This window comes from Procambarus clarkii, chromosome 27 (assembly GCF_040958095.1).
Source record: "Procambarus clarkii isolate CNS0578487 chromosome 27, FALCON_Pclarkii_2.0, whole genome shotgun sequence".
NCBI classification, from domain to species: domain Eukaryota; kingdom Metazoa; phylum Arthropoda; class Malacostraca; order Decapoda; family Cambaridae; genus Procambarus; species Procambarus clarkii.
The window spans coordinates 5631277-5653489 of NC_091176.1; the positions used below are offsets into that span (position 1 = coordinate 5631277).

At 38.3% G+C, this 22213-nt stretch overlaps 1 protein-coding gene across 2 annotated transcripts in view; it reads left to right on the forward strand.

Moving 5' to 3' along the window:
• Nucleotides 1-17358, forward strand: part of LOC123762840 (uncharacterized) — a 36927-nt gene extending 19569 nt beyond the window's left edge. For both annotated transcript variants that reach the window (XM_045749604.2, XM_069332292.1), the window contains exons 4-5: nucleotides 11698-11870; nucleotides 15167-17358. In XM_045749604.2, the coding sequence (XP_045605560.2) occupies nucleotides 11698-11870; nucleotides 15167-16267 (1274 nt within the window). In that variant the 3' untranslated portion in view covers nucleotides 16268-17358. The remainder of the gene's footprint in view (nucleotides 1-11697; nucleotides 11871-15166) is intronic.
• The last annotated feature ends 4855 nt before the right edge of the window (nucleotides 17359-22213 follow it).

Genomic DNA, 22213 nt, shown 5'->3' on the forward strand with positions numbered 1-22213 from the left:
CCCTCTCGAGGTAACAACATACTTGTCCTAACATCAAAAGACGACATGATCAGTTCCAGGTAGAAGCTCAACACTTGTTGTTACCACTGTATCCTAAGACGGAAAACTATTTACACTAGTCTCCGTGGTGCAGTGGTAAGACACTCGCCTGGCGTTCTGCGAGCGCTTTGTCAAGGGTTCGTATCCTGGCCGGGGAGGATTTACTGGACGCAAATCCTTAACTGTAGCCTCTGTTTAACTCAACAGTAAAATGTGTACTTGGTTGTAACAACGATTCTTCGCGGCGGGGATCGTATTCCAGGTCCAGGTTTCGGGCAGGTCCAGGGACCTGCCCGAAACGCTACGCATACTAGTGGCTCTACAAGAATGTAACAACTCTTGTATATATCTCAAAAAAAAAAAAAATATATATCGAGATCTGAGATGATGACTTCCTTCGAGGAGGCTATCATAATATGAGAGAGGAATTGAAGAATACAACCTGAAGGGAATGAATAGATCAAGACATGAAAGCGTCATGGAAAAAATTCACAAAGTTCGTCAACTACCATCCGATCAGCTTGAATTCACACATTTGCAAATACACGGAGAATTCTAAGAGAGGAAATCATTCAACATCTCACAATGAACAATATTGTAAAATCAATACAACATGGGTTTATAAAAAATAAATCCTACTTTCCAAACCTGCTCACATTTTTGGAAACGGTAATCAGCTATTCAGGCAAAGGATTTCTGGATTTCCGGTAGATCTAGTATACATGGACTTTGCTGACGTTTTTGATAAAGTAGCACATGAAAGACTAGCAAGGAAATTACATTCGCATGGAACATATGGTAGAATACTGGAATGAATAAAGCAAAGGTTAAAACAAAGGGTCGTGCTAAACGATAAGGAATCTGACAGAAATGTTGCGAGTGGGGTAGAGCAGGGGTCCATTTGGGGGCCAACCCTTTTCGGTCATATATCAGTGACATAGATGAGGATATTACACACACCACATCGTCAGATTTACAGACAACACTAAGGTTATGGTAAAGTGGGAAGGGAAAATGATACTGAAGTCTTTCAAAGACATCTACATGAACTCTACAAATGATCGGTAGACTGGCAAATGCTTTTAAATATCGGAAAATATAAGACTTTGCATGTTAGGCATAACGACCCACGCCACAACTATCAACTTGACAATACTGAACAACAAGTGGGAACAGCAGTAAATACAAAAAAGCTAACCAAACCCTACGAATAATTTCGCTTAGCTTTGACTTGAAGGAAAAGAAGTATTTATTCAAGTGTATAAAATCTCTGGTGCTTGGATTATTGTATCCGAGCATGGAGACCATTTTCAGAAAGACATTGGAGAAAGTTCATTTTCAGACTGCTTCTTTTGGAGAAAGTTCAACACCGGGTAACAAAAAACTTTCCAGAACTAAATCACTCATACCAGAAACAGTTGAGGGTCACGGGGCTAACAACAGCATTGCAAACCAGACATGACAGGGCGGATCTCATCGAAACGTTTTAAATGCTGAAGAATTTAGAGGATTTTTGACCAGACGACACACACTAGAAGGTGAAGGGACGACGACGTTTCGGTCCGTCCTGGACCATTCTCAAGTCGATTGTTGACTTGAGAATGGTCCAGGACGGACCGAAACGTCGTCGTCCCTTCAACTTCTAGTGTGTGGTCTGGTCAACAACCTAGGAGTTAAGTCATTGAAAGTTGCACAACAAGTGTGAGCTGCAATAAAAAAAACTTACCCAATTTTATAAATAATCAAAAAAATCTAGCTTGACTTCAAGAAAAAAATGTTGTTATTTAGCTGTACAAATCTCTGTTGGTCCCATCTGAACTACTGTATCAAAGCATATAGACCTCACCTCCTTGAGGTTACCTTGAGGTGCTTCCGGGGCTTAGCGTCCCCGCGGCCCGGTCGTCGACCAGGCCTCCTGGTTGCTGGACTGATCAACCAGGCTGTTGGACGCGGCTGCTCGCAGCCTGACGTATGAGTCACAGCCTGGTTGATCAGGTATCAAAAGACCTCAAAAAGAGTTATTTGCCTCGGAGAAAGTTCAACAAATAGCAACAAAAATCATCATGGAACTAAGTGAACTCTCCTCCCAGGAACGGTTGAGGCAGGACTAACACGACCACAAACCAGACATGACAGAGCTTATCTCATCGAGACTAAATATTGAACAAACTGGGGTATATTAATCCAGACCACTTCTTGAAAAGGCAACAGCAGTTACAGCCCAGCTCCTGTGCCGGGTAAGTCCAGTACGGGCTCACCATAGCCCGTGCTACTTGCCCCGCTCCTGTGCCAGGTAAGTCCAGTACGGGCTCACCATAGCCCGTGCTACTTGCCCCGCTCCTGTGCCGGGTAAGTTACGGGCTCACCATAGTCCGTGCTACTAGGAACTTTTTCTGAGTAGCTGAATCTATTAACAACAACAACTTGAAAAGGCCAAAGGTAACGCTGACAAGGGACAACAGCTTCATGCTCAACAAGTCACAATGTATGACAAAAAATGTTTTTTAAACTATAGGGTTATAAACCCATGGAATTGGCTACCCGTCGAAGCCGTAAATGCCATAACATAACTTCAATTTAAAATCCATTTTCAAAAAATCTTCAGAAATAATGATGGGAGGGGGTGGACCTTTGACAAACCGCCGGCTTTATGGCCTCGAGGAGGCCACTGAAGATGGTGGCCCTCAAGTAATCTCTGGTAAATAGTCCAGATCTATCTAAACGGCGCAATTTTCACAGTTGAAGATATAATGTTGTGTGTTACTCTTTGTCCACCCAATTATGTCATTAGAGGTAGATCGTCGGAAAAGCTGAACTATCTGAGATTGAAATTGAAATTGAAATAAGTTTATTGAGGTAAAATACACACAAAGGGATGAGGTAGCTCAAGCTATTCTCACCCCGTTCAGTACATCGTGTTAATACATACATAGACACACATCACAAACTAGTTCAGCTTTTACGATACTTAGATACTTGTAGTCTCGTCGTATATGAGCTGACACATCAACTAGTCTTACTAATTTTCTGTTCGGGGAGAAAAACTCGCACCTAGTGTGGGGGGGATACTTATTTATTATATATAAAGATTTTAATACATATTTATATAATAAAATATAAATTATTATAAAATATTATTATATTATAAAATATAATAAATATAAATAGTTGTAAATATTTCATTTATGAATAAGTATTATAAACGCAACCGAGAAGTAGTTTCATAGAAATAACTATAGATGCCGGTATAAGTATTACATAAGTAAATGCACGTATATATTTATTGCTAAGTATGAAGGTAAGTATCACATAGTGTGTAGCTATAGTATCTTTCCATTTACATTTTCCTCTGTTTAATGGTAGGACTTACTTGTGCCTTTTAGTACATTTATGAATAATGACTTACGCTTAGTTATTTACGGTTTGCATATTCCTAGCATTCGTACCTTCTTGGTTTTATGCTTAGTACCATTAGCCAGGGGTCAGATTCACGAAGCAGTTATGCAAGTACTTACGAACGTGTACATCTTTCCTCAATCTTTGACGGCTTTGTTTACATTTATTAAACAGTTTACAAGCATGAAAACTTGCCAATCAACTTTTATTATTGTTATAAATAGCCTCATGATGCTTCGGCGCTCATTAACTGTTTAATAATTGTAAACAAAGCCGTCAAAGATTGAGGAAAGATGCACACGTTCGTAAGTACTTGCGTAACTCCTTCGTGAATCTGGCCCCTTGAACAGTTATGTACTAGCTGAGGTACAACAGCCACGGCAGCATACCACTTTGGGGCTCCGGCGGAACACTCTCAGGGTATTTCTGGTAGGTGGCGGTGAGAACAGGTACAGCCTGTGGCAAAGGTCTCCGGAGCGGGCGGGTGTTAGGCTTGTGAAGTGGACGGCGCCTGGAGGTGAACAGAGGTCGTGACCTGTTGTTGTTCTTGTAGATTCAGCTACTCTGAACAAGTTCCAAGTAGCACGGGCTATGGTGAGCCCGTAGTGGACTTACCTGGCACAGGATCGGTGCTCGTGTATGGTCGTGACCTGATTGATTGATAAAGATTAAGTCATCCAAGAGGTGACACGGATATGAATAACCCGTAAGTGGTACAATTTTTTGTTTAGTAATTCTTTTTAGTATTCTGAGGATGCATTTAATCGTCAAACTGTTATCGCGGGAGAGAATACTGCTTGACAGTCTTTATGAGGGTGTCCAGCTGCTGGACACCTTTGTTGACCAGGAGAGTGGCTGAGTTGAATGCTTCAGGGTGGCCACTACAAGATTCAGGGACTCTTAAAGCTCTTCTAAGGTCGTTGGTTGCATCACATTCCAGGAGATAGTGAAGTAATGGCTTTTTCGTGACAGTTTGGCAGAAGATGCACTCTCTCTGTCCGGGTTCACCAATCTCCCAGTTGCATCTGTAACCTAGACGTAGTCTATATAACCTAACTGCTATTTCCCTGTGGATTCCTTTGGGGATATTTAACCTTTCTAATTGCCTGAAGATACCATATTGCAGAGAGCGAACCTTCAGCTACTCTCTGGTGTAGATGGAATTTGTTGAGGTGTGAGAGTTTTTTGGTGATGATGTTTTTTATGTTCTCTAGGCTGGGTTGAATTGTTTTATGTATCACTAGATGACAAGTTGCCAACGCTTCCTAGAAGGTTGTAACAGAACTCATGGGCACCAGAAACAAATACCTATTTGATATTCCAAGAGTACGACTTAATCAAACTAGGAATGCTCTACAAATCAAGGGATCCAGAATGTGGAATGACCTTCCCAATCATGTCAAAGATTGTACCTTTCTCAACCAGTTTAAGATGAAAACTAAGTACTATCTAATTAACTCCATGTAACCTTCCTTCTAAATGTCTATCCATGTCTTACTATTTAAAAAGAAAATTGCTGTTTGTTGACCAACTTGTATATTGGCTATTTTCTACCATGTTCCCCCTTTTTTTATCTTTTATTATTTTTTTTCATTCAACGCAATTTATACTTTAAGCTCAATTACTATTAAGTTTTAGTCTAAGTGTTTTTCCCCCACCTCACCTTGCCCGAAACGCTATGCGTACTAGTGGCTTTAGGTATTGTATGTACTGTACTCCCTCTATCTGTAAATCTAACAGAATGTTTGTACTGAAACTCTGCAACTATGTATGTACTTTTCCTAAATAAATTATTATTATTATTATTATTATAATTTTGCAATTTCATAGGCTTTCTCATTTAATGGGATTCCAACATGGGATGGGATCCAGTTTAGGGTTATGTTCTTTGCCTTTAGCGACTGCTCCAAGATACAAAATGGTGGTAATTATTTCCACGTTATCTTTTTACTGCTTTTGTCCTAATATTTGAAGTGCAGCTTTTGAGTCTGTGTGTATGATTGCATTTTGAGTGTTTTGTGCAATCACATATGCGAATGCCTGTTGTATGGCAAACAGCTCAGTTTGGGTTGATGATACTAGTCCTCCCAGTCTCCATCCAGTATGCCTGAACGCTGGTCGTGCAAAGAGCAGCGCCAGCACTCTCATATTCTGTGTCCACCGATCCCTCTGTGAAGATGTGGGTGGCTCCTGCTACTGCTATGCTATCCATTTGCTTTTCTATTATGCGTCTTAGGATTGTTGGATCATAGGCAGCCTTTTTCATTGGGAGACTTTCTATTATTATTATTTTGAAAGTAGGCTCTTCCCACGGTGCGGAAGAAGTGTAATTTGGGTGTGGTTGATCACTCTCTATCAAGGATCATGTTTTTTAAATATAGTCTGTTTAGGACATTTCCTGCTTTTGCAGCCTAAGAGTTTCCATTGTTTTGGCCTAGTCCAACCACCAAGGCCTGCCGTACTAGGATTGGATCAGAAGAAATAATTATCTTACTGATAATTGTAGCTGTTCTTTGTGATATTCTTTCTTGAAGAGAGGGCAAACCCGTTTCCAGTCTTAGAGTTTCAAGCCTGGTCCACATAGGGGCTCCCATTGCGGCTCTCATAGCATTGTTTTGGGCAACTTCAAGCTTTTTTCACTGTTGGTGTGATAGACCTGTAAGTGCAGGTGCTTTGTGTTACCTATCGTTCGTTACGGCTCGTGACCCTACAGCAGCCAAGCTTTAATTACGTCTAGGGATACGAGAAAACTGCTGTTCTCAAGAGCGGGTCACCAGTATAACCCCTTGATAAGTAATGAGCACGTAAATAAAAATCTTCCTTTAGGACTGAAGAATAGATACAAAATATTATATAGATATATATTCAAGACAGTATAATATAAAAACACAGATGGTCAAGTTAACTTATACAACAAACAAGAGGTATTGTCCTTCTCCTAATATAGTAAAATAAAATATGGCACAACAAGAAATAAACAGACTTATCTCCCACATGTTACTCCGTCGAGTCCCGTTCAGCTACTGAACTCTCGCTCTGTCGCCACCCACATTCTCACCTCCCGTCTGCCTCATCCCAGGATGAGGGATGGAAACTAAGGACTTTTTAATATTTAAAACTAATTGAACAACCACTTGTTCTCAAAACACACAAGAATGCAAATTACAGATAATAGTTACTTACAAAATATATAAGTACAATGCCACCGGTTTAATTGCAGACAATAAACAATTATCTAAACTAAATAAAAGTGACATCTGGAACTCTCAACTGAACAGGTCCAGCTTTCCCGAATCTAACAGGTAATAGACGTGTATAAAGCAACCGCGCTCCTGTCTCCACTGACGCTGCCACACCACACGATAATTTACCAAAACACAATGTGTGTACATATACAGGCAATGATATAATGGAATCAAAACAAGTTATTTTTAATTTATATACGTATTCTGCTAGGAGTACGTAACACTTTGCACGTAGGCCCTTCCTAACCACTCTACATACTTTGGTTACCTTGGTGTGTTGTGCAGGCTCCTGTGTCAGGTTAGGTCTCCGCTGGTGGGTTTTTGACGGGTTCCTTCATGGATATCCTACTCCCTCTTTGGGTCGTGGGTGCCGAGTTGTAAACCTGCTCGGATGAGGTGATCCTTGATGGACTTACCTCGCCTCCACGCAATCATTGGTGGATTTTGCGGGAAATTCTCCCAAGAGGGGTGGTCACTGTACATCTCCCTCATCCAGGTCCATACGTCTGAGAGTTTCTGTTTTAGTTTCCCAGCAAAACCAGGAAAGAACAGGGTAGGGAGGATCCATCTCCTATCCTCCAACCGTGGGGCCAGGGGCCTGAGAAGTTGTTCTCTGGTCTTTCTACGTAGTTTCTCTTGGGCGTGGTTCAGCGTTTCCTCAGGGTAACTTCTATGCCTAAACATCTCCCATAGGTCGTCTAGCTGGGGGTAGAGGGTTTCGTCCTTGCTGTTTATTCTTTTAAGGCGTAATCCTAGGGAGAAGGGTAATAAATAAATAAATGTTTATTTAGGTAAGGTACATACATAAAGAGATTTTACAAAGTTTGTTGGGTTAATAGATAGAGCTAGTACATACAATGCCTAAAGCCACTATTACGCAAAGCGTTTCCGGCAGGAAAAACATTAATGACTAAAGCTTAAAACTAATGGGTAAAAAGAATAAAATGTGTTGAGAACAAATAAAAATAGAGGTAAAAGAGGGGGGAACATGGTTGAAAAAGCAGCACAAATACAATTACAAATTATTACAGAAAATTACATTCAAACAGCGTTGTTTTGAAAAAAAAAACAAAAAACAGACATGGGTTGACAATAGAGGGGTAAGGTAGGTTACAGGGAATGTATTAGGTATAGCTTCGTTTTTATCTTAAACTGGTTGAGAGAGGTACTGTCTTTAACATGGTTGGGAAGATCATTCCACATTCTGGGTCCCTTGATTTGTAGAGCATTTCTAGTTTGATTAAGTCGTACTCTAGGAATATCAAAACTGTATTTATTTCTGGTGTGGTGCTCAGTAATGATTTCTTTAGGGTTAGCGGATGGCATGAGTCGAACTTCAAGTATGTGCGAAGGTTCGTAGGTTTGTAACACGCCTTCGTGTTCAGGTGTCGGGTTGTTTCGTCCACGTACACCGTGGTGTCCAGGAAATTTATTGTGGTGTCGTCGTGTTCTGGAGTAAATTTGATATTTCCGTGGACTGTGTTCGCCCAGGCAAAGAAACCCTCTAGACGTGGGAGTCTGCCTGCCATGACTCCAAAGACATCGTCTATATATCTGTAGTACACTGCCGGGGCGTCTTCTCTGTGGGATCTCTTCCTTTCAAAAACTACATGCATAAAGATGTCAGCAATAGCCACGCTACTGGACGCTCCTATGGCAGTGCTCTTCGTCTGTCTATATGCCTTACCATCGAATTGAACGAGGGTATCCCTCATTACATGGAGTATTGCTTCCTCCAATAATTGCCTGCGAGGCGGCCTCCATACTCCCGCTTCTCGTAGTTGCTGTGTAATTTTGTGTTTGTTTTCATCAAAGAAGGTTGCTACCACTTTGGCTGCCTCTCTCTGTGGTATGCTCGGGTAGAGCGATGCACGTCCAATGAGAAAAGTCAGGCTCCGCTTGGAACTGGATTTCTCATGCTGGCTATCTTGTTCAGGAAGTCTGTTGTATCTTTAAGGCGTTTCGGTAGGAGTCGTAGAAGGGGGTTGAGGAAGGCTGTTTATATCCAGTGCACCGGTCTGGTAGGTGCCCGGCAGCCGCTCAGCACTGGTCTCCCCTGCCACGTTCCTGTCATCTCGTTCGGTGGTTTGTGAATCTTTGGTAGAAGATAAAGGTGTTGGATAGCTTTCTGTTTGTGGAGTGTTTATATGTTCAAGGATACTTAATTTAGCAGCAAGCTGAGTTTGAGAGTTATGTCTGATTAGTTCCTTTGGGCATGTAGCCCCAATGTTGTATCTAATAATAAACCAATGTACCATATAAATAAATAAATAAATATAGGTGTCATCTGCCAGGTTGACTGTTTATATTTTGTTAATTTATTATGCAGCCAAAGCTATCCCGTGGGCAGTAGTGGAAAAGTTAGAGACTCAGGAGCTCAACCCCAGAATTCATTTAGTTAAACAAGTAACAGTATTGTTCAGCTAGTTATATAGCTTAATGTATTTATATTAATAATCTATTAGAGCACAAGGGGCTTAAGAACTGGCCCACGACAGTCTTTCAGCAGATCAATTTACATTTAATCAATTTATCAAGGCAAATGGGGGGGGGGAACTTCGACAATCCGCCGGCTTTCTGTCCGACGAGGGCCACTAGGGTTAGTGACACAGCTAAATGAGGTAACTCTGTGATGAGCCCGTTACATAATAATCCCGCATCCCCACACTCCATGCAGTGGGCGACAGCTGTGGAGAGTGTAGTCATGTAGTAGCCTTTACCTAAGGCCAAAAAGCTCTCGCACTAGAAAGTGGTAGTGTTAGTTTAGTTCATTTACTATGCACCCCATACCCATCCTGTGGGCGGTAGTGGAAAGGGTTACAGTGGCACATAATTTGTATATGATGTGCTTAATAATATCACCAGTGTCACATTATCAATATCACCAGTGTCACATTATCAATATCACCAGTGTCACATTATCAATATCACCAGTGTCACATTATCAATATCACCATTGTCACATTATCAATATCACCAGTGTCACATTATCAATATCACCAGTGTCACATTATCAATATCACCATTGTCACATTATCAATATCACCAGTGTCACATTATCAATATCACCAGTGTCACATTATCAATATCACCAGTGTCACATTATCAATATCACCAGTGTCACATTATCAATATCACCAGTGTCACATTATCAATATCACCAGTGTCACATTATCAATATCACCAGTGTCACATTATCAATATCACCAGTGTCACATTATCAATATCACCAGTGTCACATTATCAATATCACCATTGTCACATTATCAATATCACCAGTGTCACATTATCAATATCACCAGTGTCACATTATCAATATCACCATTGTCACATTATCAATATCACCAGTGTCACATTATCAATATCACCAGTGTCACATTATCAATATCACCATTGATAATGACCACACACTCGTCTGTATAGTTAAGTAGTTCGGCTTTTGGTAACTTGAACTTTCACAATTGACTTGAGAATGGTCCAGGACGGACCGAAACGTCGTCGTCCCTTCACCTTCTAGTGTGTGGTCTGGTCAACATACTTTAGCCACGTTATTGTGACTCATCGCCTGCACTTGAGCTTCATGAATGTAGCATGAGACAGGTGAAGAGGAAGGGGCTTAGTATTCCTCCCTGCGGAGTCCCATTTTCCAGCCTCTTTGAAGAGGATATTTTACTTTGAAATTTGACTTTAGCTTCTCTGTTGAGCAGACATCATTTGGTTTTTATTTCCTTATCCACCTATATACAAGAAGGTACATTGGGTTTATGAGAGTACATAGTATTGATGTTTTTACATTCTTGTAAAGCTACTAACACGCATTGCATTTCGGGCAGGTCCTTAATCTAACACATAATTGTAAGTAGGTGATTTCTAGCAAAAGTGAAGATAAAATGTTAAAAGGTGCATTGTAAAAAAATCCTACAAAGATTAGTAGGTACATTAAAGTAAAATTTGAGGGTTATCAACAGGTACATTGTAGCATAATTTGAGGATTATTTCAAGGTATAATGCGGTAAAATATGCGTTCATTATAACAACAATGATATAAGATGATAGCAATAATTACAACGGTGAAGTTGTGTTGCTCAGGTGCATATATTGGGGGATTGAGTAGCACTAGATACAGTGCGAGTTTAAAGAACTAGGTAGGAAACTATGAAGATGAAATTAGGTATTTTTGGGTTTTATTTTTGAATAAGGCAAAGGTTGGACAGCTTTTCAATCCATAGACTAGGTCCCTTTATTTGCATAGTGTTTACACAGATTAAGTTTGACTCTGGGGATATCAAGGAGATATTTATTTCTGGTGTGGTGATTATGGGTTCTATTACAACTCTCCAGGGAGAGTTTCAGAACAGGGTTTGCATTTAAGAACAGGGCTTTGTAAATGTAGTTGACACACGAGAATGTGAGGAGGGAGTTTATGATTAGCATGTTTAGGGATTTAAACAGGAAGGAGGGGGGGGGGAATGAGTGTTGTATGAAAGCAGAGTTTGTTAGTGTCCTGATAGCAGATTTTTGCTGGGTGATGATGGGCTTGAGGTGGTTTGCAGTGGTTGTACCCCGTGCACAGATACCATATGCAAGATAGGGATAGATTAGCGCGTAATATAGTAAGAGGAGAGCAGAGTTTGGAACATAATATCTGATTTTAGAGAGTATACCAACCGTTTTTGAGACTTTCTTGGTTATTTTTGTATGTGGGTGCTGAAGTTGAGTCTCTTGTCTAGCTTCCAAATAAGATGTAGTAGGTCTTTTCTATGTTTAGTGTGAGTTTCTTGGTTGACATCCATAAGTTGACTTTTTTTAGTTAATTATTCACAAAATTATTTAATATGTGTGGGTTGGGGTCTGAGTAGATGAGAGTAGTATCATCAACAAATAATATAGGTTTAAGAATGTTAGAGACACTTAACCTATCCAGAATAGAGACACTTACTCTGGATAGGTTACAATCACTTAGTTACTACAGAGTAACTGTACATTGTATCTGATATAGCGTTTGTCTGTTTTGCAGAAGACAAGAGTTACAATAAAATAATACAACTGTTTGGTGAAAGATGGGCAGAAAGCAGCTGCCAGCCCCAACGCTTAGAACTGCTACAAAAGCAACAGTTAAAACACAGTCATCAACAGGAACAAAAACTGCAGCAAGACAATAGGCGATTGTCAGTCTTGCAACACACACAGGTAAATGTCGTAGTTGTACATGTGTTGCAGTAGTGAGATGGGTTATTCTCGTATTTTGTACACAATGAGTCTTATTATTGCAGTCATTTATTATTTTTTCCTAAATTATTCTTAATATTACAGTCATTTTCGTCTTTTTTACAAAGTGATTCTTAATATTTGCAGTCATTTCTTCTTTTTTTACAGAATGATTCTTAATATTACAGTCATTTTCTTCTTTTTTACAAAGTGACTCTTAATATTGGGGTCATTTTCTTCTTTTTTACAAAGTGACTCTTAATATTGAGGTCATTTTAACATACATTTTTTTTTTCAAAACAACGCTGTTTGAATGTAATTGTCTGTAATAATTTGTAATTGTATTTGTGCTGCATTTTCAGCCATGTTCCCCCCCTCTTTTACCTCTTTTTTATTTGTTCTCAACACATCTTATTCTTTATACCCAATTAGTATTAAGTTTTAGTCATTAATGTTTTTCCTGCCCGAAACGCTTTGCGTAATAGTGGCTTTAGGCATTGTATGTACTAGCTCTATCTATTAATCCAACAAACTTTGTAAAATCTCTTGTATGTACCTTACCTATATAAACATTTATTTATTTATTTATTTATTTATTTATTTATTTATTTATTTATTTATTTATATAGTCGGGATTTTGTAATGTTTGAATTAACTTCAAAGGTTAGTTTATAAACGTGTTCTTGGATCCATCAAGATACTGCATGTTAACATGTGATGTCATAATTATTACAAGGGTTGTTTATGAACCGTATAATAATGTTAACTGAGAATAACACATAGAGGAGTTAAACTAGGCTCGGCCCCGCTAGGAATTAATTCCACAAGTCAACATAAAAAGACTGTTGTCTAGCTGATGACTGCCTTACTCCAGGCGAGGGAGGAGGTAAACTCCAGTTAAGACATACTCTATTTAATAATTACTGAAAACCTCCAAGTAGCATCACATGCTCTACCACATCCTTAGGATTGGGTGGTTATAGATAGGAGCTGCCTCGTATGGGCCAATAGGCTTTCTGCAGTTACCTTTGTTCTTATGTTCTTATCCTACTTTACGTTACATCTCAGACTCCACACAGGCAGGAGACGAGATGTACACACCAGCAAGCTAGTAGCACACCTAGGGGCTCCATTAAGGAGAACCTTCAAAACTTAACGTGAGACTTGCAAAATATGCGCTCTACTTGCTAGTGACTGGGTTCCAACTTACAGGATCCCCAGCTTCCAGCTAGGGGGTAACATACATAAAACTATTCTCAAAAGAGAAGGGTGACACATTACAAAATAGAGCTACTTAACTTAGAGAAGGAAGAAGGGCAGTTCCCCATGGTGTAGTGGTTAACACACTCGCCTAGCATTTTGCGAGCTCTTTGTCCTGGGTTCGTTGGATTTACTCGGTGCAAATCCTTAACTGTAGCCTCTGTTTAACCCGACAGTAAAATGGGTACCTGGTTGTTAAACGATTTGGCGAGATCGTATTCCAGGTGTGAAAATTTTCTTTACTTGTCCTTTTAAAGAAAGTAATTGATTGAATATTAATATATCCTCAGCCAGAAAGTACTGATTAGCCAATATGTTAAGTGTCAGTAGCAGCTTGTACTCTAAGGCTGACAATATGTAGATATGCGAGAGCAAACGCCACGGTTCCAACGATGGAAATCCTAATCCACTAGGTCGTTGAGTTCCTTCAGTGCTAACTGCAATTGTAAGGGTAACTCATGAGTTCTCACACCAAATTTAATTTGATGTGTGTGCAGCTATGAATCTGGGTCGAATCCTGAAGCAGGCCTTCATTAAAGATATCAAGAAGAGCTCGACATTGTTGCATAATATGTGTATTGGAAGAGATGGATGGTAACGCCATGGTGATGGAGATTGGCTGCTGGCCGACAGGCACAATCTTACACACTTCTACTCAAGACAACGCGGGGATCAGAATAGCTTGGCGAGGGCGAGGCGGGACTGAGCATGCTAGTCCCCTCTGTGTCCTGTGTCCCCAGCGTAGCGCGCCAAAGGTCTCTGGTGCCGCTACGACCTTTGGTCACGTGATGCCTGGGTGACGTGATGTCACCCGGCCGCTTCACGGAGGCAGCGAGGGAGACCGTTGGATCCTGTCCGCAAGCCCTCCCCGTTTTCCTTCCCGCTGACTACAGATTGATGATTGATTAAGATTAAGCCACCCAAGAAGTGGCACGGGCATGAATAGCCCGTAAGTGGTGGCCCTTTTGAGCCATTACCAGTATCAAGAGATGATACTGGAGATGTGTGGAGGTGCGACTGCACCCTGCGGGACGGGAGATGTCTCCCGTGACTGACTACACAATTCTCACGTAAATCATGCCAATGTCTGTAACTCTGCTCACAGATGCGCTACAGTGGCCCCTGTAGTCTTAATGGAATGGTCTGGAGCTAGGCTACCCATAGACTCCAAGCAAGAAATGTTTCGTGGAAGAATTACGGAATCTAGAAAAGAGTGCATGACTGTGCCACGTGTCTCAGTGCACAGTAACGGTTTAAGCACTCCCACAGTCTAAAAGGAGCCGGTCGGCCGAGCAGACAGCACGCTGGACTTGTGATCCTGGGTTCGATCCCAGGCGCCTGCGAGAAACAATGGGCAGAGTTTGTTTCACCCTATGCCCCTGTTACCTAACAGTAAAATAGGTACCTGGGTGTTAGTCAGCTGTCACGGGCTGCTTCCTGGGAGTGGAGGCCTGGTCGAGGACCGGGCCGCGGGGACACTAAAGCCCCGAAATCATCTCAAGATAATCTCAAGAAAAAGTTAGCTGGAAAATTCCATCCCCTCACACCAGGGAACAGGATTAAGGACCTGCCCGAAATGCTACGCGTGCTAGTGGCTGTGCAATAATGTAAGAACTCTTGTATATATAAATAAAAAATAAAGTTCGACACCTGCCCTGACCAGCACCTAACTACGTCGCGAAGGAAAGAGAGCAAAAGATCGCGGTTGGGTCCCTGAGCCCATTATGTGCCTCTGTAACCCTTTCCACTACCGCCCACAAGATGGGTATGGGGTGCATAATAAATGAACTAAACTAAAACTAACTGGTGCACCCGTGTGCATTTGGGTAATTGTATCGCATTTTAATTTTGATAATTTGAGAGATTGTGTAACCCTTCCCTTTCCCCCACTTCTCTTCACACACAGGTCACTCAGAGAACACTCTTCCCTCATCCTAAATGTAATTTTTTATATGTAAAAATAGTTTATGTTATTTAATTTTAATAGGAATTCACGTATGCATATGTTTTAATCCCAGGCTGATCGTGAAGTAAACGGGGGCGACTGCTGCCATTCCTCCAAATACTCCACAACACCTGCAAGAACAGATTTAGGCTGTTGGACACAAAATTTACCAACCTCACAGAACTATAAGGACCACAAGACTGGTATCAGTGAAGCTAGGAGGAAGTATAAGCAGTTTGAGAATTTAAAAAAGTTATATGAACTCTCTAAACGACATCGTCAATGGAAAAAACCTCACAAGACTCATAACTATTATAATGATAATGTAGAATATGACAGAAGTGGATGGATAAGGAGGCTGCAAAATAAGGACCGTCTTGTGTCAGGTCATGGTGTTGTTACCCAGAATGAGGTGGATAAAGTGAGCAAGCCTTCAACCTCACAAGTAGTGGCCTCGGCACGACACTCACACACGCTGCCAGATAAGATTCATGTTGCAACAGAAGACATAGGTGCCAGTAGACGCAGCAACATTAAAACAGTAGAGATCTACAGTAACCATTCTCGCAGGACCAATGTTAAAAGCTCAACACATTTTAAAAGAGTGCATGACATTTACTTGGAAAATATAAACAATAATCAGAAATGCTTGTCCTCACCATACCTTACACTGGCTTCATGCAAAAATTACGGCGATTACAAGATTGGCTCAAGTTTCCATTATGATATTTTGGATCCCATGTGGTCTCACCAGAAATGTACTGATTCTGGCAGCATGTCTCCAAAGATCGTAGAGTCAATAGTGAAAGACTCAAGTATGTCTAGTGCTTGTCCCCAACAACTCGACAATAATTTTCAGAAGCATGCTTATCCCTGTTCACCTTATGTTAAGAAAGAATTATTAACTGATTCGGATAATTCTCCCCTTCAAGCTGTTTTGAAAATGAACATATTTAGTTCACCAGCAAAAAGTATCCCCATCATCTCTGATGTCTCTAAAAGCCCTATTTACGAAACCAAACATTGTAATTGTGGACCTACAGCCCCTCTTTCACCATGGAATACTTGGAGTTTACTTCCAAGAAGCCCTTCATTTTTCTCTGCCACAGCAGCAGTATTGAGTGGAAAAGCGTTGGTTAATGAAAACACCGAGGGAGTGTTTATGTCTCCATGATCACTACCAAGAGGCATGGAAATGTACACCACGGACTAGGCCTTATGTGCTCTTAGGTGTCATCAAAGAAACCTCAAGCTCAAATTTTTCTTTTTATACTGGGTATGGTAACATTACTTACGGAGAGCAGAACACCAAGAAATCCAATGTGTAAAGTGGAAGTATGAACTAAGATACAGTGTTTGTGAATTACAATTGACTGATTGTACACAGGAATTTGATTTGCTGTGATGGTTTGAATGAGAATTAGTAATGAAATATTCGTATACTGTATATAGAGTTAAAGTAATATCTGCACTGGATCTATTTAATTTCAAGCAGGCAATATAGCACAGATGAATTATTTTATTTTTGCTGTTATACTTGATTGTATTAATTCTATTAAGGATTCAGTTCATACTTAATTCATTGTGATCAGTATTTCACTTCTTTATCATTACTTTTATTATATGTATTAATCATTTGCGTGCTTGTCGGAGTAATTAGTGCGTAGCCGAATACAGTATAGCGTTTCCATACGATTAATTCATATAGGTAGGAAATTTGATTTTTCTTATAATATTTCTTCATAGTTGTTCTCGATGTGTTTATCTGGCTGTAATGTTGAGGCCTTCAGTATTATACTGTATTTTGAGGATAGTTGGAAGCACACAAAGTAATATGGAACCTGAACATTGCTTCTGGTCACATTCAGATAATCACGTAAGGTCTGTGTGCTCTTATCATTTATTAATTTGTCTTGCTTACATGTGATTGAAACAAATTTATAAGTTTGCATTTAATTCATTTCGTGTTTATTTTTATACAATTAATTGGTAAGAAAAATTGCCCGAATTAAGGCAAATTTTGTTTTATAGTAATTTCATGTCATTTCGTAATTCAGTGATTACCTTATGTAACAATATTTTTCTTTTGGTCCCTGGGTAGTATTATCTCCTAATTACTTATGCCTCCGAAGTATAGATAAATTGCTATTATTTTCCTCAAACTTTGCTTTGACTTGCCGTAGAGAGCTTAGGGAAGACGTCTTGAAGGTAAAGAAGGTCATCGACTCCTATTGTGGAACTGCGACAATTTGTTGCAGCTCAAGATAAGACGTCAACAGCCTTCAAGTAACTCTCAAGACATCTTTGTAAGCTCTCTAAGGCTAAGTCTAAGTAAAGTTTGATGCGAATAATAGCCATTTTCATAACTTGATTTATTTATATATATATTTTTTAATATATACAAGAGTTCTTACATTCTTGTACAGCCACTAGCATGCATAGTGTTTCGGGCAAGTCCTTAATCCTAATTTTCCCCGTAATACGACTTACCACGGCATGGGGAATATACTTTGGAGGCATAATTAATTTGGATATAACACTTACTACCTAGGTATAAAAATTGTGTTAATAGCTACAAGGATCTTTTTTTGTTATCCACACATTTTTTTAATTAAATTAGTATCCCTGCAATGATTACATAGTCTTCGAAAAAAATCTCTTTCTCGTACACATACACACACACACACACACACACACACACACACACACACACACACACACACACACACACACACACACACACACACACACACACACATACACACACATACACACACATACACACACATATAACAGAGTGGTAGACGGTTGGAACAAGTTAGGTGAGAAGGTGGTGGAGGCCAAGACCGTCAGTAGTTTCAAAGCGTTATATGACAAAGAGTGCTGGGAAGACGGGACACCACGAGCGTAGCTCTCATCCTGTAACTACACTTAGGTAATTACACACACACACACACACACACACATATATATATATATATATATATATATATATATATATATATATATATATATATATATATATATATATATTATGTATATATATATAATATATATATTATATATATAATATATATAACATATATATACATATACATATATATATATTATATATAATATATATATATAATATAATATATATATATATATATATATATATATATATATATATATATATATATATTACAGTATATATATATATTATATATATATAAAATATATATATATACATATATATATAATATATATATAATATATATATATATATATATATATATATATATATATATATATATATATATATATATATATATATATATATATATGCATAACAAAAGAATAGGGGTGGTAGGAGAAGAAAATATCAGTGTTCAGTGAGGATCCACAAGGTCTTCTCTGAGTACTCTTTATTTTCTTCTCCGAGGCTATGGGTCCCTACACTTACACCAGAGGTGGTACCCCTTCTAGGTAAAAAAAAATATATATATATATAATATATATATATATATATATATATATATATATATATACATATATATATATATATATATATATATATATGTATATATATATATATATATATATATATATATATATATATATATATATATATATATATATATATATATATATATATATATATATATACATTCCAGGAATCAGACCAAAAATAAAGAGTGAAAATGAACTCTGGAGTTAATTTTTCAACAATCCCCGACAGTGAAGAAAAACATAAGTAATATTGAGAAGATTCGTGTTAGAATCATTAATCTTGCCCTTTCGGTCATATTCAATAATATATATATATTTGTTTTTCACATTAAAATATTGACGAAAATGCTGTTTCATTTTCTTATGAAAATGTCACATTTTCAAAAGGCGGCAAATTATAATAAACAGAGGACGTGCGATTTTCATCACACTGTATATTTATAAATTAATATGCAACAACAATCATGAAACTCTGAGATTTAGATGTGCAGGAAATACACATTGAAAAATGGTAGTAAAACTAGGACTTTTTAGCCGTTAAACCATTCTATCTTAACTGCGGAAGAAGGCAGGTCTAACGGCTGAAAACGTGATACGGTTGTACTTTCATGTTTAAATGTAGTTTTTCCTGCATAAATTATTATATTTGAAATGTTATAGTATTTATTTGCATGAAAGTGGACAGTTTATGAGCCCCATACCCATCCTTTAGGCGGTAGTGGTCTATACCGAGTATATTATATCAAATCAAATGAAATGTTTATTCAGGTAAAGAACATACATACAAGGTGACATTTATATATATATATATATATATATATATATATATATATATATATATATATATATATATATATATATATATATATATATATATATATATATATATATATATACAAGAAGGTACATTGGGTTTGTGAGAATACATTGGATAGTACAGTATTTACATTCTTGTAAAACCACTAGTACGCGCAGCGTTTCGGGCAGGTCCTTAATCTAGCAGATAATTTTAAGTAGGTAATTTCTACCAGAATTGATAAATGATAAAGATACATTGCAAGAGAAAAATGAGATGAGAGAGCTTAGTAAGTATATTAAAGCACATTGTTATATTAAAGCTCTGGTTGATTACATTGACAGCTTGATAGTAATTTAAACAAGATTAATAGACACCATACAGCAGATTGACAGCACATATAAGACAGCAATGATCACAATGGTAAAGATGTTCAGATTGGGTACATGAAGATTGGGAGACTGGGTAGCAAAAGATACAGATAAACAAGATTTATAAACACCATACCACAGATTGGCAGCACATATAAGAAAACAGCAATGATCACAATGGTAAAGATGTTCAAATTGGGAACATAAAGGTTGGGAGATTGGGTAGCAATAGATACAGTGCAATTTTAAGGCAAAAAGTGAAAAACTATGAAGATGAAATTAGGTACTTTTTAGTATTGATTTTGAATGATGTAAAAGTTGGACAGCTTTTCAATTCAGTAGGGAGTGAGTTCCATAAACTGGGTCCCTTTATTTGCATAGAATGTTTACACAGATTAAGTTTAACTCTGGGGATATCAAAGAGATATTTATTTCTGGTGTGGTGATAATGGGTCCTATTACATCTGTCCAGGAAGAGTTTCAGACAAGGATTTGCATTTAAGAACAGGGTTTTGTAAATGTAGTTGACACAAGAGAATTTGTGGAGTGAGATTATGTTTAGCATGTTTAGGGAGTTAAACAAGGGGGGCTGTGTGTTGTCTGAAAGCAGAATTTGATATTATTCTGATAGCAGATTTTTGCTGGGTGATGATGGACATACAAACTTGACTTGTTTGATGGCTTGATGATGGACATACAAACATAATTTTGAATTTACAGATAGAGCTAATACATACAACACCTAAAGCCACTAGTACGCACAGCATTTCGGGCAAGGTGTGAGAAAAAACACTTAGACTAGAACTTAATGTCAACAACTTCAGACCTATATCAATTCTGCCAAACTTGTCAAAAATATTTGAGAAACTAATCTACAAGCAGCTTTACTCTTATTTAGCCAAGCTCAATATACTTAGCTCTTGTCAATATGGCTTCAAACCCCCAAAAAGCACTAACGATGCACTTATTAGTATGATTAACTTGATACATGCAGCTCTTAATAAAAATGAGTTCCCTGTTGGGTTATTTGTGGACCTGCGTAAGGCTTTTGACACTGTTAACCACCAAAACCTTCTTCTTAAATTACATCATTATGGAGTCAGAGGTCACTCCCTGCAATACCTTAAGTCTTACCTTACTGACAGGCTCCAGTATGTTTCTGTGAATAATTCAATTTCTCCCACCCTACCCATCAACATTGGTGTTCCCCAGGGCAGCATACTTGGCCCTCTCCTCTTTCTCATCTACATTAATGACCTTCCAAATGCCTCCCAACATCTCAAACCAATTCTATTTGCTGACGACACGACCTTCATTTACTCCATTCTTGACCCCCTTGCTCTAAATGTCACAGTGAATACTGAGCTAAATAACGTCCATCTTTAGCTAACTGCCAATAAACTCACCCTCAATATTGACAAAACTTTCTATATTTTGTTTGGTAATAAATCCTCAAATCAAATAAATCTCAGGATAAACATTACCCAAATTTATAACAAAGTAGATGGCAAATTCCTTGGCGTTCTCATTGACCACAAGCTGAATTTTCCAGGGACACATTCTAAATATATCAAAAATAGTTAAAAAAAACTGTTGGCATTTCGTTGCTAGTTCCATAGAGCAGGTTTCCTTATTTGCAAAGAGTGTTTACACAGATTGAGTTTGACTCTGGGGATATCAAAGAGATATTTATGTTTGGTGTGGTGATTATGTGTTCTATTTCATCTGTCCAGGAAGAGTTTCAGAACAGGGTTTGCACTTAAGAAAAGGGTTTTATAAATGTAATTGGCACAAGAGAATGTGTTTAGTGAATTTATGTTTAGCATGTTTAGGGATTTAAACAAGGGGGCTGATTGTTGTCTGAAAGCAGAGTTTGTTATTGTTCTAATAACAGATTTTTGCTGGATGATGATGGGCTTAAGGTAATTTGCAGAGGTTGAACCCCATGCACAGATACCATAAGTAAGATAGAGATAGATTAGTGCATAATAGAGTGAGAGGAGAGCAGAGTAAAATACATAATATCTGATTTTAGAGAGAATTCCAACTGTTTTTGAAATTTTCTTAGTTATGTGTTGTATGTGGGTGCTGAAGTTGAGTCTCTTGTCTAAGTATAGGACAAGGAACTTTCCATCATTTGTATTGCTGATGTTAATATTGTCTATCTGAAGCTGAATTGTATTTGTTGATTTGCTTCCAAATAAGATCTAGTAGGTCTTTTTTGTGTTTAGTGTGAGTTTGTTGGTTGACATCCATAAGTGGACTTTTTGTAATTCGTTATTTATAACATTATTTAATATGTATGGGTTAGGGTCTGAGTAAATGAGGGTAGTATCACCAGCAAACAATATAGGTTTAAGAATGTTAAGAGACATTAGGCAGATCATTGATGTATATAAGAAATAGGAGGGTCCTAGGTTGCTGCACTGTGGCACCCCCTGCAGTTGTAGAGTGGGAGAGG